General features: G+C 36.3%; 1 protein-coding gene across 2 annotated transcripts in view; it reads right to left on the reverse strand.

Annotated features, from left to right (window-relative positions):
- Window positions 1-11,597, reverse strand: part of GLIPR1L1 (GLIPR1 like 1) — a 32,070-nt gene extending 20,473 nt beyond the window's left edge. Inside the window, exon 1 of one of the 2 annotated variants that reach the window (XM_031938507.1) lies at window positions 11,297-11,597. In XM_031938507.1, coding sequence (XP_031794367.1) covers window positions 11,297-11,485 — 189 coding nt within the window. In that variant the 5' untranslated portion in view covers window positions 11,486-11,597. The remainder of the gene's footprint in view (window positions 1-11,296) is intronic. The other variant, XM_003772511.4, reaches the window with a different exon arrangement.
- Window positions 11,598-15,973: the final 4,376 nt, after the last annotated feature.

Here is a 15,973-nt window from a genome sequence, read left to right on the forward strand (position 1 = left end):
TATGTAAATTGTAAGGAGGAGGAGCTCACTCTCTTTTCACCTGGAGCTCTGCTGGGAGTAGGAACTAAGAGAGTACAGGAGGTCAAAGGATAGGATGTAGACATGTAAATAAAGATGATGAGCTTGCACACAACTGCTCTCCCTCCAGTGCTCTATTGTGTTCTAACTGCTAATCATGTGAAATAGCAGCCAGAGACCTCTGAAGGCCTCAGAAAGAGATAAGCTTGGTATAGACAGTGACCAGAGATTTCTCTGAGGGCCTGGGGATTAGGAGAGACTGGCAATAGCAAATGCAGAGTTAAACATTTGCAACCCAATAGATCTTCTCTGAAGCACTTGTAGAGATACTTTCACACTTCACATTTGTTCATTTTGTTTCCACAACTGTATATTTATTGATGTGAATCCTAAGCTAATTTATTTTCAGGACTTATAAATATAATAAGTTGCTTAATAAATTCTGACTGAATGATTAGTCCTAGTGTCTGCTCTTATAACCTTATACTTGGAATTATTCCAACAGTCTGCTTTTTGGTCCCTCTGTCTTAAGCCTCTTCCCACTCCATGCCATCCTCCTCTCAGCTGCCAAACTGATCATCCTAAAGCCCAAGTCTAACAATGTTACCTTCCTCCCCAATATCCCCACACAATTTCCTTCTGTGGTCCCAAATTACCTCTAGGATGAGATATAAAATATTCTGTTTAGACAGTGTTCAAAACCTTCTATGATTTGGCTCCCTTATAGCTCATTCTTAATTATCCCCCCCCTTTCAATGCACCCTGTGATCCAACAACATTTTCATCCTTGCCTGGTCCCATACTTGATGTTCCTCATGCCTTTTAGTTTCTCATTATCTCAACTTTTTCTTTCTCCTGGTTTTTAGGCTCATCTGAAGTCCTACTCTTTACAGAAAGACTTCCTTGATCTCTTGATAACCCTTAATGCCTTCATTTCCTTGAAATCATCTCCAATTTATCCAATTTGTCTTGTTCATATGTGCTTATTTAAATGTTATCTTTCCAACCAACCAGTAAGCTCCTTGTTAGCAGGGGCAGTCTTTTAGATTTCCTTTATATTCTCAGAACTTTCTCTAGTACATAGTGGATACTTAATGAATGCTAGTTGACATACTAAGATTGATGAAAGTTTTTAAAAAATTAGTTAATACCTGGGTGGTATGAAAGCTATTGGGCCCCTTTTCCAGCTGTTTTCCATCTTTGTTGTCTACCAGATTCACCCAACTTTCACTTGTGGCTCCAAGAACCTGTAGTAGTATGCTCAGTGGTCACATTCTGGAAAACTATCTTGGCTAATGGACTAAGCCAGTTTGGGGTAAACAATAGGTCACAAAACCTTGGAAAAGTTAGAAAGTGTCTAATCTAAACATATGAAGACTTCCCTCGTTAAATAGGCAGATGAGAACAATTTGTTCTGAATGTTCATGAGAGCAGCTGAAGCAGGTGTTATAATTTAGATTTTGATCTGACATTGAAGATGCTAAAGTGATCCATTGTGTACTAAGCCATCATCAGTCACCTTAACTTTTGTTCTGTCACTGGATTCTAAAAAACTATGGAAGCTAACAAATTTGCACAACTCGTCTCTCTTAAATCCAATTTTGCATCAATCAAAAGACATAACCCATGCTATTTTACCAGTTTTATCTATTTCAAAGTCCTGTGGCAACAGGCAAGTGATGCAATAGCCGATGGAGATACATTGTGATCTGTAGTCACAATCTTGTACACAAGTTGGCCACAGGATCATCTTCTTGCTGGACTGAAGCAGCAGTGGGATTTGGCAACTTCCTGGGTATGTAAGCAATCTTTCCAAAGGACTGTACTGATCACCTCTTAGCATGAGAAAGGGGATAGAAAAAGTGATCTAAAAATTGTCTGCCTCACCCAACCTGGCTTTCTACAGTAGGTGGGAATCCCATCCTGTGATGTAAACATACACACAACATAAATATGTATAATAACTTTTTCAAAGATGATTTCTTTGACCATACACAAAATACACAATATAGACAAAATCCGATAGAACTGAAAGAATTGCTCTTGTTTCAAGAAAACTCAGCAGATATTGCATCTAAACAGTAGTTCTGAGAGAAACAAGACTGGCCACTGAGATCAGATTACTGAAGCTGGATATACCATTTTTTGGGGAGTGAATACAGCAATGGGGAGCATTGTGAACTGATGCAGGTTTTGCAATCAAAACTAATCTAGTCAACAAGTTTGTATGCCTACCTAAAACAGTGAATAATAGATTCATGACAAAGCAATTGTCATTTTCAGGAAAGTGCCATTTCACTATCATTAATGCCTATACTCCCACTATAATGAACTCTGATGAAGTCAAAGAAAAGTTTTAGAAAGACCTCAAAACCCTCAAAATCAATGTGCTAAAAAAGAAGACAAGCTTATAATTCTGGATGACTTTAACACCAAAGTAGTCACAGACTCTCAGATAAACCAAGGAGTCCTTGGGAGGAATGAGAGCAGAAATAACACAGCAACTGCCATTTATTATTGAAGACTTGTACATCTTGTGATTTTATCACCAATCATTTGCCAAAATGCAATAAAACTTCAAGGATGCACCCTCCCAGAAAACACTGGCATTTACTAGATTATGTCATGGTAAGGAAAAGAGACAGACAACATGTAAGAGTGATGAAGGTGATATGTTTGTTATGCAAGTGCTGGATTGATAATAAGTTTATCTTCTTCAAGCTAAATATTTGTATTCAACATAAGTGGTGGCCCCAAGGGAAGAATGATTACCAGAAGTCTTAATATCAACAGATTAGAATGTTTCTCCTAGCATGAATAGTTTGTTATTAACGTGGAGGGAAAACTGAGCCAATTCCATTGGCAACAATGGAGCTGAAAAGAAGTGGGCTGCATTCAGAAGTATAGTGCATAGAACTGCATGTACTCATCTGAACAAGAAATATCATCTGGACTTGTTAATAGCATGAAGATTAGGTTAAGGAAAATGATGGGGAATTCTCAGGATTTATAAATCCATCCTGCTTCTTTACTACAGTTAGGTCAGTTTTCCAGACTGTCCTGTTTGCATAGAACGATGTGAAGCTGAAATTCTTGGCCCATTTTTTTCATTGTCTAGAACTCCAACCTGTCTGGTTATAACATCTTTAAAGACAGCCACAACAACCTTTGAGATCTTGATATGAGATCTTTAAGACAGATCTGGAACATGGTAAACTGGGTGTATTGCACCTGGTTCCACTTTGATCCTAATTTTATCTCCCCAAACTCTTCCCTGATTCCTCCCTTTACTCCCTAGATCCTTTCTCTGATCCTGAGACTTTAAAAATTATAGTACCCAAAATGCAAATTGCTCATTTTGGATAACTGCCATACCTAGTTTTATTTGCTTTAATCTGTGAAGCTATTTTTATTGTGCCACAGTTTCCTTTTATTATCCTGACTCAGTTTTCCTAATTGTCCTGACTCAATTTCTTTAAATTGTCCTGCCTTGGTTTCCCTGAGTTGTTCTGCTTCATTTCCTAATTGTTCTGTTCAGTCTTGCAACACCACTCCTTCCTCCTAATCATCATGATCCAGATAAGGAAAAAGACTTTCTATTTTAAACATCATGACCCCAGATCTTCTCTACTTATTAGAATGTCTGCTGCCTCCCCCAACTCTGTCAGAACCAGATTGATAGTCCATTCCACTCTCAATCCTCTGACTCTGCCCCTGCCTCTGTCTACCCCCTGGTAGCTTGGAGTCATGTGCATATATATATATATGTATGTATAAGTCATTGACAACTCATATTGGCTGCTGGATTTTTGGAGAAGATAGTCTCATTCAGCCCTGGGACTAAACCATGATGAATCCATTTGGTCCCAGTAAATCTCTCCCTTTCAAGTAAAATGTTAAAAACTCTCTAATCTCTATCTTGGCTCAGTTTCTCCAGCATTACATTTGGAGGCTTCCCTGTGAGATATTAGAAATGAGAGCAGGATTAGAGATTAGAAACCTTCAGGTCTCCGCCTTGGGCCTCGGGGTAGCTGAGGATTAGCCCTCCGGATTTCTTCAGAATCTCCAGGAAAGAGAGCAGGTTTTAGCTGCACCCAAGGCCAACAGTGGACACCTCCATTTCAGTCACAGGAGAGTAAATATGGGTGCCTTAGGGCATAATCTGATCTATTCTGTCTGTGCCAACATCTGGATTCTCAGAATAATAATGCCTGTAGGCATTAAATTCTGATAATGGTATCATTCCAGGATGCTGGATGATACCTATCTGGTCTGATATGATTCTGAGTGTCTTTTTAAGACACTATTTGGTTATATGTGTTAAATGTTTTGTTTAATGTTGTAATTGTGCAGTCTAGGTCTTGTGTGATTTGTGTTCTGTGTGACTTATCTGTCTGTTTTGTTGGTTAAAGAGCTGTGCAAGCTCTTTCCATCTTCCACTTTTGTGCTGACTGGAGGCTGAAGAAAGCAGAGGCAGAAGCAAAGGACAAAGCTACAAGAGCTCTTAGAACCAAGGAGAGAGAGAGGCCTTTTAAGAAAGCTAACTGGGCTTGGAAAGAGATAAGAAATAACTGTTTGGATTTTATCAGCTGGCTGTATTTGGAGTGATTATTACTCTGAACCAAAATTAAGGCTGCCTTCAGAAAACCTCCCTAAGAAACCTGCTGTCAGAGAGAATGATCATATATTTAAAAGAAGAGAACACCACATTTTCCTTAGTCTTATAGTTTTGAAATTTAGCCACAATATTCCCTGAGTTTTTATTTTGGGATCTGTTTCAGAATTCTTTCAATGCCTATTTTACCTTCTGATTCTATTACATCTGGGCAGTTCTCTTTGATGGATTTCCTGTAACATTGTGTCTAGGCTCTTTTTTCATCATGATTTTCAGGAAGTCCAACAATGTTCAGATTATCTCTCCTAGATCTATTTTTCAGGTCTGTTGTTTTTCCAAGTAGATGTTTAACATTTTTTTTTTATTTTTTTGGTTTTGCTTGACTGATTCTTGATGTCTCAATGAATCACTCATTTCTATTTATTCAGTTCTGATTTTTAATGAGCTATTTTCTTTATTAGCATTTTATTTTTACTTCTTTTTGTATATATCCAATTGAGGTTTTAAATGAGTTGTTTTGCTCTATGGAATTGTTTTTCAAATCACAAATCTTACTTTCCTAGAAGATCTACTTTTAAGTTAATTGACTGAATATTTGTTTCTTTAGATACATAATGGTTTCCTTGGTTAAGGACTATGGTTATAAATGTGATCCATAATTTTGTAGGGCTATTTCTAAAAGTTTAATTGATATTTTTAAGAATCTTTCAGATTCTCTTATGTGGCATTTGGATATTCTGTATAGGATATCCTACAGAATATTGTGTATAAATTTAATTCATTGTATTGGGACATCCCGAGGTCATTTAAAGGACTTCTGAAAATAAAAGTTTTTTTTTTTTCTTTGTCCTTTTGAAAATGTTTCTGTTATGGACAACGTGCAGTTTGGAATTTTTTCTATGTATTGGGTATTTTTAAAGGAAAATGATTTATATAATGTTCAACTTATATATTTATTTGTGTATGAAAGACATGAACTTACTGGGACAAATTTCTTACTGTTATCAATATAAGGTCATGCTAAATACCTGTTTAGGATTTACCTGAAACTTTGATTTATAGGATTTGCTATGGGAGGTAAAATTTCTTGAGCTTGGAGTAATATTACTTGGGAATTTTAAAGGTCAATTGGGACAATTACTGGAGTAGAGCTGGATTAAGGCTATATTTTATCCTGTATGTGCTGAAGGTTGAGTTTTGATTGCTTGTGTTATAGTCATGTTCCTGAATTTTTTCCTTCTGTGATTTATTTCTATGATCAGTGCAATAGTCAATAAGAACTTTTATTGTAATTCAATTACATCATATCTTGCTGTTTCCAATCTGGTTATATGTAATCATTATATCCTAAATACTTAGGCAAATGTGTATTTACCCTGGTCATCTATCTGTTGCTGGATATTTGTGTCTGTGGATATTCAGGTATTTTAAAGGTTTCTAAATAATGAGAGGACAATTAGTCTTTCACCTAATTGCTGTTTTATTTATTGGGACTACAGCTGACAGTCATTTGCCTGTCCTGTGAGACAAACATGTCCCCTTACATGGGAAGCTGCTGGCCAGACTGGCCTTTTCACATTTTGTAGCAGACTGTTCCAACCTTTATTTATTAAGATTGGTTTTTGTTTTTGCTTTTGTTTTGTTTCAAATTTTAGTCAAATTACAGCTATATTGAACTACGTCTGGTTGTCAGCAATTATACCACACCCATCCCCCTGCTTAGACTGAGAGACCCTACCCAATTATCAGCACAAAGCAGTTTTGAATGAGGCTTCGCACCCTACCTCTGATGGACTGATGTGGGAATTTGGGAATGGTTGATGAATGACTGTTAAACCCTGACTGTGTCATCTATTACAGTGTGTTTAAGAGTTGGGATTGAAATTGTTAAAATTAGTCTGATATGTATAAAAATTTTAATTCACTCTTGGAATTTATATGTGGGATGGTTATTTGATAATTCTTTTCTGTGAGAAAAAAAGAGAGAAAAAGAAAGTAAATTGGGGAAACTGGTGGATTTTTCTTAATACCTGAAAAAAAGCAATCCCTAGTTCCTATTCACTTTGTTTTAGGCACTTCTGCCCCACCCCCTATTTCACCAGCTCAGACTGAATTGGAAGTCCTTCCAAGGAGTCTTTTAAACTTACTGGACTATGATTGCTGGTTGTGCTTTAGCGTTGAGACCCTTCATTCTGTTGGAATTATCCTGGCAGACTCAGTTTGGGGGCCTATTTTTTAAGGAAACCTCCAAGATACAGAAACTTGTCTTGTGAATGGCAGGATGATTTGTTTCTCTAGTCCTGTAACCCCATTAATTAGTATTTCAGCATTCTCAAAGGACCTTTCAGTTTGATATTATCCCTCTAAAAGTTTGGGGTTTAACTGCCTTGATGGTCTAATTGTGCATCCTCTGATAATTCTGCTCAGAAATCTGGATCTTTTTTTTTTTTTTTTTTTTTTTTTTTTTTTTTTTTTTTTTTTTGTAGCGGGATTTCCCAGTCTGTCTATTCTCCCAGGAGGGGATGGATGGAGCCACTTTCGGTCCCATTTTTCCCCCTGGAGTCTATCAGACAGAGATATGCTCTGCCTTTCCTTCCCCTCATAGTAGGGCTAGGGCTGACAGACTCCACTGCCCTTAGCACCAAAGCCCTCCTGACCAGCAGTTTGGGGTATGTTAAGTGCACAAATGACCACAGATCTAACTCACAGTGAAATGTCCACCTCAAAGTGGATTCTCTGGCTGATATGGTGCTCCTACACAGAGGACCTGACATGCTAGCAACAGGGAGCCTTTGCACTGCTCTTAACTCTGATGTTGTCAGGGAGAGAATTTGTCTTTGCCATAAATCCTTACATTTTTCTAATTTTATTTTGGTTTATTTGCCTCACATAGGGTTGGTCAAAATTATAGTGCTAAGACCTTCCAGGTATCTAGAGGAAGGTAATTCAATGATTTGAATATTCAGAAGAGGGAGTGTGGAATGTTGTGCCATGGTTCCCTTTTATTGTCCTGACTCAATTTCCCTTATTGTCCTGATTCAGTTTTCTTAAATTGTCCTGCCTTGATTTCCCTGAATTGTTCTTCCTCAGTTCCTCATTGTTCTGCTCAATCTTGCAACACCCCCTCCCTCCTAATCATCATGATCCAGATAAGCAGATAAGGAGAAAGACATTCTATTTTATACATCATGACTCCAGACTCCAGACTTCCCTACTTATCAGAATGTCTGGAGCCTCCCCTCATTCTGTCATTGTTCTTCTTGATCCCAACTTATCAGAATATCTGGTGCCTCCCCCCACCCTCTCAGAACTGGAATGATAGTCTGTTCCCACTCTCAGTGCTCTCACTCTGCCCCTGCCTCTGAATATCCCCTGATAGCTTGGAGCCACATGCTATATTTATATCATTGAGAACTCATATTGACTGCTGGATTCTTGGAGATGATAGTCTCATTCAGCCCTGAGACCAGACCATGAATCCATTTAGTCCCAGTAAATCTTTTCCTTTCAAATAAAATATTAACAATTCTCTAATCTCTATCTTGCCTCAGTTTCTCCAGGATTGCATTTGCACATAAATAGCAAACGTTTCTAAGCTGTGATGGATGCCTAACTTGATTTTTTTCAGGTTGATTGAATTGTAACTGACTCTCTATAATACAATTTTTATATAATATTTTATAATTATACTCTCACAAATCTATTGCTCTCCCAACTCTATTTCATATTACCTCTTTTGGTACCTATTTTTGCCACTTCATTCTGTCTCTTGAATATTTTTAATTGCCACATTAAATAATTATGGAGAGGCACATCATGAGTAGATTAATGGAATGATGGAATTTTTTTGGCTATGGCAACCCATGAAAAAAGAAAAAAAATATGTATATATATATATATATATATATATATATATATATATATAAACATAGTCCTATGTGCAGTATATAAAACACTGAATTCTCAATCAGGAAGATCTGCGTTTCAGTCTTACTTTATTTAGTCACATAAGTTATGTGACTCTGTGCCAGTTTGACTTTAGTTTGCCTCAATTTCCTCATCTGTAGAGATAGTAATAACTTTGCAAATCTTAAGTGATCTATAAATGCTATTTGTGTATTTATATATGATATTTTGCAATGATGGCCATAGAGTTGGTGGGAAAGGACATGGAGGGGTAAAGAACAGGAGAGAATCACAACCCTTTTGAATTTTGAATGTTGGGAACTCTATTTGTCCAATGACAAATGAGAGGACAATTATTGGAGAAACTAAATCCTATGTATTCTTGCTATTAACAAAACTGAGAAAAGGAAGAAAGTTGCAGATGAATGGAAGGATAGCCCTCAAACGCTTCTTGCAGAGACCAAAAAGGGAGAGAAAAAAAAAAAGAATTAGTGTAGTAGATCTAGTTCTATTGATGTGGATTTTGAGTTTACTCTCTTTCCTTGACAAGAAGAAACCCAACCAGCAATTATCAGGCATAACCAAGACCCAGACTGTCTGTGTAGTATGATTTTTTTACCGCTTTTATCAGTCTCCATTGTCTATCCCTTAAACTATTGGGCATCTTTAAACTACTTTTGAGATATTGATTAGCATATAACTTTAGACAGGTCAGGGACATAGTCTGCCAGATACATTCCATCTGACTCCTCCTTGATCCTTCTCTCTGAACTACCAAATTCTTTCCTGATATTTCCCCTTATCCCCTGAGAAAATCCCAAGTTTATATTTCCCCTATAAAAGAATTGCCCACTATGAAGATCTTTCTTAAGTTCTTTTCAGAACTAAGCTCACTAAGAGGTATTGTCTCTCCCTCTTCATAGTGTCTTCCCTTTAATGTCATCTTTCTCCTTACTATATATAACTAACTATGGTTAATCTGCCAAATTCCTCCATGGATTTAGTCAGCCGGGCAATGGCATATTCAGACCTCATGGCATATTTCAAAATCCTACCAAAATTAGTAACCCTATTGCTCTTCCATATCTATTTTGTGTTTACTACTCCTGTTGTTTATTTTACCTCCTTTTTTCCTAAGTAACCTACCTTTTAGCAAAGGAAATGACTGTTATTAATATGTTACATTTGAATTAGGAATTGCTACCCTTGAGCTCATCATTATGTCCCAGAACTACAAGAAACATTATCTAATGAGACATTTGGTCTTCATATATTACAATACTAGTGATAAGTACTTGTAAAAGACTATCATTAAAATAACTGTAGCTTAGTTATCAATGCAGGTTGCTGAGAATGAAGCAGCAAAGAAATTGGATTAAGAATTTGATAAACTTTCTATAGCAAGCTGTCAAACACTCTTGATATTTTAGGATTTCAATGCAAAGATGTGAAAAGGTGAGAAAGAGAAATATTATTGAAATGGCAGTTATTTTTAAGCTGGCTTGATAGATATACACTTTTAGACCAACCATTCACAGAGCAAAGATCAGAATTTATAATAAATGAGAAGAAAGTATAGTAATATAGGAAAAAGATATGGCATACAATCAATATTAGCAGTCAATTATTTAAACATACTATTTTTAATTAAAGCTTTTTATTTTTCAAAACACATGCATGGATCTTCAACTTAGCCCTCTCAAAACCTTGTGTTCCAATTTCCCTTCCTTTCCCCCACTACCTCCTCTAGATGGCAAGTAGTCCAATATATATTAAAAATGGTAGAAATATATGTTAAATCCAATATATGCATACATATTTATACAATTATCTTGCACAAGAAAAATCAAATCAAACTGGAAAAAAAGAAAATGCAAGCAAACAACAAGAGTGAAAATGGTATGTTGTGAAGCACAGTTTCTATGGTCCTCTCTCTGAAGGGGTGTAGATGGCTCTCTTCATCACAAGATTATTGGAGCTGATCTGAATCATCTCATTGTTGAAGAGAGCCACTAAACATACTCTTGAAAAAAATTTTAAGTACTGGAAAAACAAAAAGAAATGACAGTGTTTCCAGTTTATGTATATATAATATATATTTACATATATATGTATATATATATATATATATATATATATATATAGTTGTTGCAAAAGAACGGTGATGATTACAATTAGATTATGGGAGTGCAAGGGGGAAGAGTAAACAACCTGTGATACTTTGATATAATGGAAAAAACAGGAGATATAAAATCAGGAATCCTGGGCATGAATATGAAGACTTGACACTATTTGTGCAACCTTGGGAGGACTCAGTGTCCTCCTTTTAAAAATGAAGATGCTGGATTAATAGGGAATGTTAAAAATTCCTTTTTATCATAGATACTATCATATAGTGTGATGCAATAGACAAAATGCTAGATTTGGACCTGGTGGAGCTAAGTTTGAATCCTGTTCTATAATTTATTGCTTGTGTGATTTTTTTTGACAAAGGCTTCACTCTCAGCCTTGACCCCATCTGAAAAAAAAAATTATACTAAAATGACCTTGAAGGTCTATTCCAGCTCAAAGTATATAAAATTATTAACCTTTGCTTCTCTCCAGGCTTTGGTTACCTCATTTATAAAGGGAAGCTGAGAATACCTATGCTACCTACCTCACAGGTTTGTTTTGAAGTTCAAACAAAATAAACCATAGAATCCTAGATGAATGTTAGCTATGATTAATTATTATGATAGCATCTGGATTCTTTCTCACCATGTATCTCATGTTTCCAGAAGTCGGTGATATATTCATCCTCACATCATTGTGGCTGTTGACACAATCCTCGATAAATTTGGGATCTGTGATGAGTGGGACTTGGTACTGCAGATCAGAGGATGGTAGTGTGACCATAATATGACTCAAGATCAGGGCCCATAGCCAGGGAAGTGTGTGATCCAACATCGTGGTTAGCAATTTGGGTTGGGAATTGAGTATTTGAGATCTTGAACCAACTTTGGAACAACTCCATGAGCTCCAACAGCCACTAACTGCCCTTCAACGGCATTCTATCCACCCTGACCACGGCCTAGTCCCGCCCCTCACATCACGCACTCCACTTCCACATCCTGACTCCATCTCAGCCAGGCTTTGCTAGGCTCTACCCATTATTGGCCTCATCTTTGACTTTTATGGTTCCCACTCCCTTCCATTGGTTCCAGCTTCAGCACTCGTGTGCTTGTCTTGGAGCCTTGTTCATGATATCTAATGTTGAAATCCAACTTCTGTTTGTTTCTCCAGTACTCTTTCATAGTTTTAGCCTCATACCTATTTCATCTCCACGCCTCCCATTTCCTTAAGGTCTTGTGGCCTCCCTACTCCCAAATCCCACCCTGGAACCTTTGGGGATCTGCCAAAAATAATTTCGAAAGTGATGCAGTTTGACAGAATGATTAAGGACTGAGCTGGGTAGACGCTGAAACCCCAACAACAAAGTCCTGGGGAGAAGAATAAAAATAACACAAAACAATAGCTAGGTGGTATATAAACATTTAAAGGTTCACAAAACACATTTGGTATCAGTTTCTTATAAAAAAATTTGTAAGGTAAGTGCTTTTGCATCATTTTATGGCAAAGGAAAGAAATTGAGAGAAGTTAAATGAGTTGCCCAGGGTCATACAACTAGTAATAATGTGGGACAGCATTTGAATTTGGATCTTCCTGAATGCCAATTAGAACAGCAGTAACTCAAGCCTTAATAACAGGTAGGATAGGGAAATAGGTTCAAGAACTGCTTTCCTCCATTTCAGATATTTATTAATGATATGACAGTTGACAATTCACTTAATCTCTCTGTGTCTCTGTATAATGCAAAGGGTTGGATTAAATGGTATCAAAAGTCTCATTAAGTTCTTAAATGTGTGGTCCTGTGACATGGGTTCAGATTCTCCACTTATTTACTGATAGACAATTAAGCATATATTAATTAAATACTTTGTCCTAGGAAATATGCCAAATATCTGGGCATACAAAAAAAAAGTTCTCCATGCTCTTGAAGAGCTTACATTTTAATGGTCTAGCTAAGATAAAAAGGTACATTCAAAATGCATAAAGAATAGGAAAAAAAACCTTAGAGAACAAAACACTTTCAGTTACAAGAGTTTCAGGTTCTTTACCTTTGAATTCAGAGACTTGCAAAATCACAACCTTAGGTCTTAATTTGGCATCTTGACTTTCTTGTCAATACACTACAAATGTATTCAATAAACCACAGACTAGGAGGTCTTTGGGAACGCTTCATTTCTTTGACTCTTAAGATAATTGGGAGTCTGAAGGACATATAGAAGCCATCAGTACATTCTTTCATTCTACAAATAAGGAAACTTAATCTTAAATAATGAATGTGTTTCAAGATAAGCATATAGGTAATGTGTGGCAGATCCAGATTCCAAACCTATTGTCTTGCCTCCAAATGCAGAGTTCTTTTCATTATAATTTGAGACTAAAGAATGGGAATGGGACAAAACAAAACATCTCTGTGGAAAGATAATACATGAGTGGACTTGAAATCAGGATGATTTGAATTTAAATTCTTAGATACTAGCCATGTGAGCATAGGCATGCCACTTAAAGTTTCTCAACTTGTTTCCTCATCTATAAAATAGGGATAGCAAAAGCACCTATTTCGAGATTGACTTTTTTTTGGCCTCATCTCTTACCTACTTTTAATTACTAAATGGGTATTGCCTCAATTAAACTGAAACCTGAGACCTTAGCTTAAAAAGACTTAAGTTCTCCCACTGCATTTGGGGACATCTCCAAGAATAATAATCTATATCTTGCCACTATCCAGATGTCTCTGAAAGAGAGTGAGACTGGTAACTTTGCACAGCTTTACCTTACTTAAATCCAATTCACTCGTAAGTCATGGCATCATCTTTCTTATATCATGGTCCACTTCAAGAATGAAGGTTGTTGATGATGCTGTTACTACGATTATTACTACTACTTCACAGAGTAATGGTGGGAATCACATGAAATAACATGTGAAACAGTATGAAAAGCTTAAAAGCCATAAATACTAAATTATCTAATTAGAACAAAAAATAGAAAGTTTGAGAACATTAATTTCTAATAACAGCAAACAATAACACATAAACCTTTAAGATATAGGAAGTACTCTTATTTCCAACCACTCTGAGAGATAGGTAATTGAAGTATCATTCCTCTCTACAGTTTCTATCCATTGCAGCTGATTCTCTCCATTAGAGGAAAGCAAAACAAATCTACTCATTTCCACTTAATAGCTTTGCAAACCCTTAATAGTTATTATGACCTCCTTACTAAGACTGATCTTTAGTTATAGTACTAAAGGCACTGTCCTCTAACACTGATTATTGATTGCTAAAAATATTTAGTCACTGTAATACCTATGATCATGTTTGAATTAATTGTATAGGCCTTGGCAGTAGAGTTTCTAAGAGGTTAGGTTCCCAAATATTAAAGCCACAAAATGGTTTGCTTAATGGGTATGTCTAGTATTAATATCTGTCATAGGACTTTGTAGAGAGTGGTACTCAACTTTGTATTTTCACCTTATTATGAACTCTAAGAGACCCCTTTAGTCATTCAATGTGCTGTATAGCCACCTTCCACATTTCTTATAAACCAATCACAATCTTAGTTTAGTTTGCATTACTGAACTTTATTTTACCACCTAAGTATAAAAAAAAGTTGCTCTGATCATAAGGTGTATCTTTGCTCACTGAGGGGCTATCAGTCTCTATTACCTTACTTTCCTGGTTTACTTTTCCCTTTTATCTTCCCTGAATTCGTTGCAAACAGTTCTATGATGTCAATGGCTTGTGGAATTCAGAAAATATCATTATTTCCACGGTAATTACAAGAAAAGGTCAGATTGAAAAACAGACTGAAATGAGACTCTGGCATTTCATCAAGCACTTAACAAAAGAAGGTTTACATAATAAAAATGTGTAAGAAGAATATAATATAAATATATATTTATAATATATAATATTATATATAATATAAAAGAATATAAAATTATATAAATATAAAATATTTATATAAAGACCATTAAAAGTAGAATTAAATCAAAATCAGTTAACCCTGTTTTCTTCAGTTTCTTTATCTGTAAAATGAGCTGAAGAAGGGAATGGCAAACCATTCCAGTATCTGCCAAGGAAAAAAACCAAAATGGGGTCACAAAAAGTCAGATATAATTAACAACAGGAAATTTTTAGAGAGCTAGCCATTGATCACTTGAGTTTTTCCTTCTCCCTACCACAATTCTTTTGACAAAATTATAAGAGGTAATAGAGACCTAACAAAAGGAGGCTCCCCTTTGAAGACTCTTGATTGATCCACTGACAGGGAAAGCGGACTAAGAATTGGGTTGAGTGATTGGATTTGCCTCTTGAGAGGAGATACCCTTACTGAGAGTTTAAAAGGGAAGAGCAAGCAACGGAGGAAGAAGCAATCTTTTAAACCTCCATTTTTACTTTTCTACATTTTGAGCATAAAATGTATTTAAGTGAGAGAGTTTTGAGAAATAGTTAACCTCTCTCTTCCATAGTCCCTGGAGTCCAGTGAAAAAACCAAAGTCAAAACATTTAGGATGTAATAAATGACATTGATGTGTGTTGATGTCTACCCAAGCTCTAAAAGTTCTACAGCGCCTGCTTCCATTATCTTCATTCCATATGGAATAAATTGTTCATACCATCTTATTCCACTGTGGAAGTTTTCACATGCTTTGAGTTATACAGTCCCCACCCCTCACTCCAGCTCAATGGCAAGTTGTTTTTCCAAGGTTTGGCTGCTGTGCATGCTACCATTTCTTATAGTCACAGGTGAATTAGGTAGCAGGTGGTTAACAAAGTGGAAAGTAGCCCTCACACCAGATGTACTAGTCTTTCCTGAACACCCTCTACATTTTAAGAACCTATCAACTGTCAGCAAGACACTTGTCTTGAGTGATTGTCTACTTCTTTGGAAGATGCTTTTCAGAAAAAAATCAGCATCCTGAAATTTCATTAAGTTACTTGTGGAGATTCAACAAATTGACCACATATACACATATATATTTGTAGAAAAGGAATGATGGATAATGAAATTGGAGAGGCACAGGTAACAAAATAATTACTTCATTAAAATGAATTATAAAGAGAAACCTATACCCTGTTATACTTCACAACTCCCTGATGGAGTTGGAAGGGCAGAGTTGGTTGCTGAATATAGGCCATTGTGAAGACCTCGTATTTTAAAATCAGCTGGAGTCAGGAATTCAGGTTAGGGGAAAATCGTCAGTCTTTATTCTCAGTGAAGAAAGATGGGAGGTGGAAGAGAATGGGCAATAGCAATGTATGTAGCTGAGTCAAGAAGCTAGCTAGACCAGCAGCCACATGACCAGCAGCTAGGAGCATAGAACCC

This window comes from Sarcophilus harrisii, chromosome 5 (genome assembly GCF_902635505.1).
Source record: "Sarcophilus harrisii chromosome 5, mSarHar1.11, whole genome shotgun sequence".
Taxonomy (NCBI): domain Eukaryota; kingdom Metazoa; phylum Chordata; class Mammalia; order Dasyuromorphia; family Dasyuridae; genus Sarcophilus; species Sarcophilus harrisii.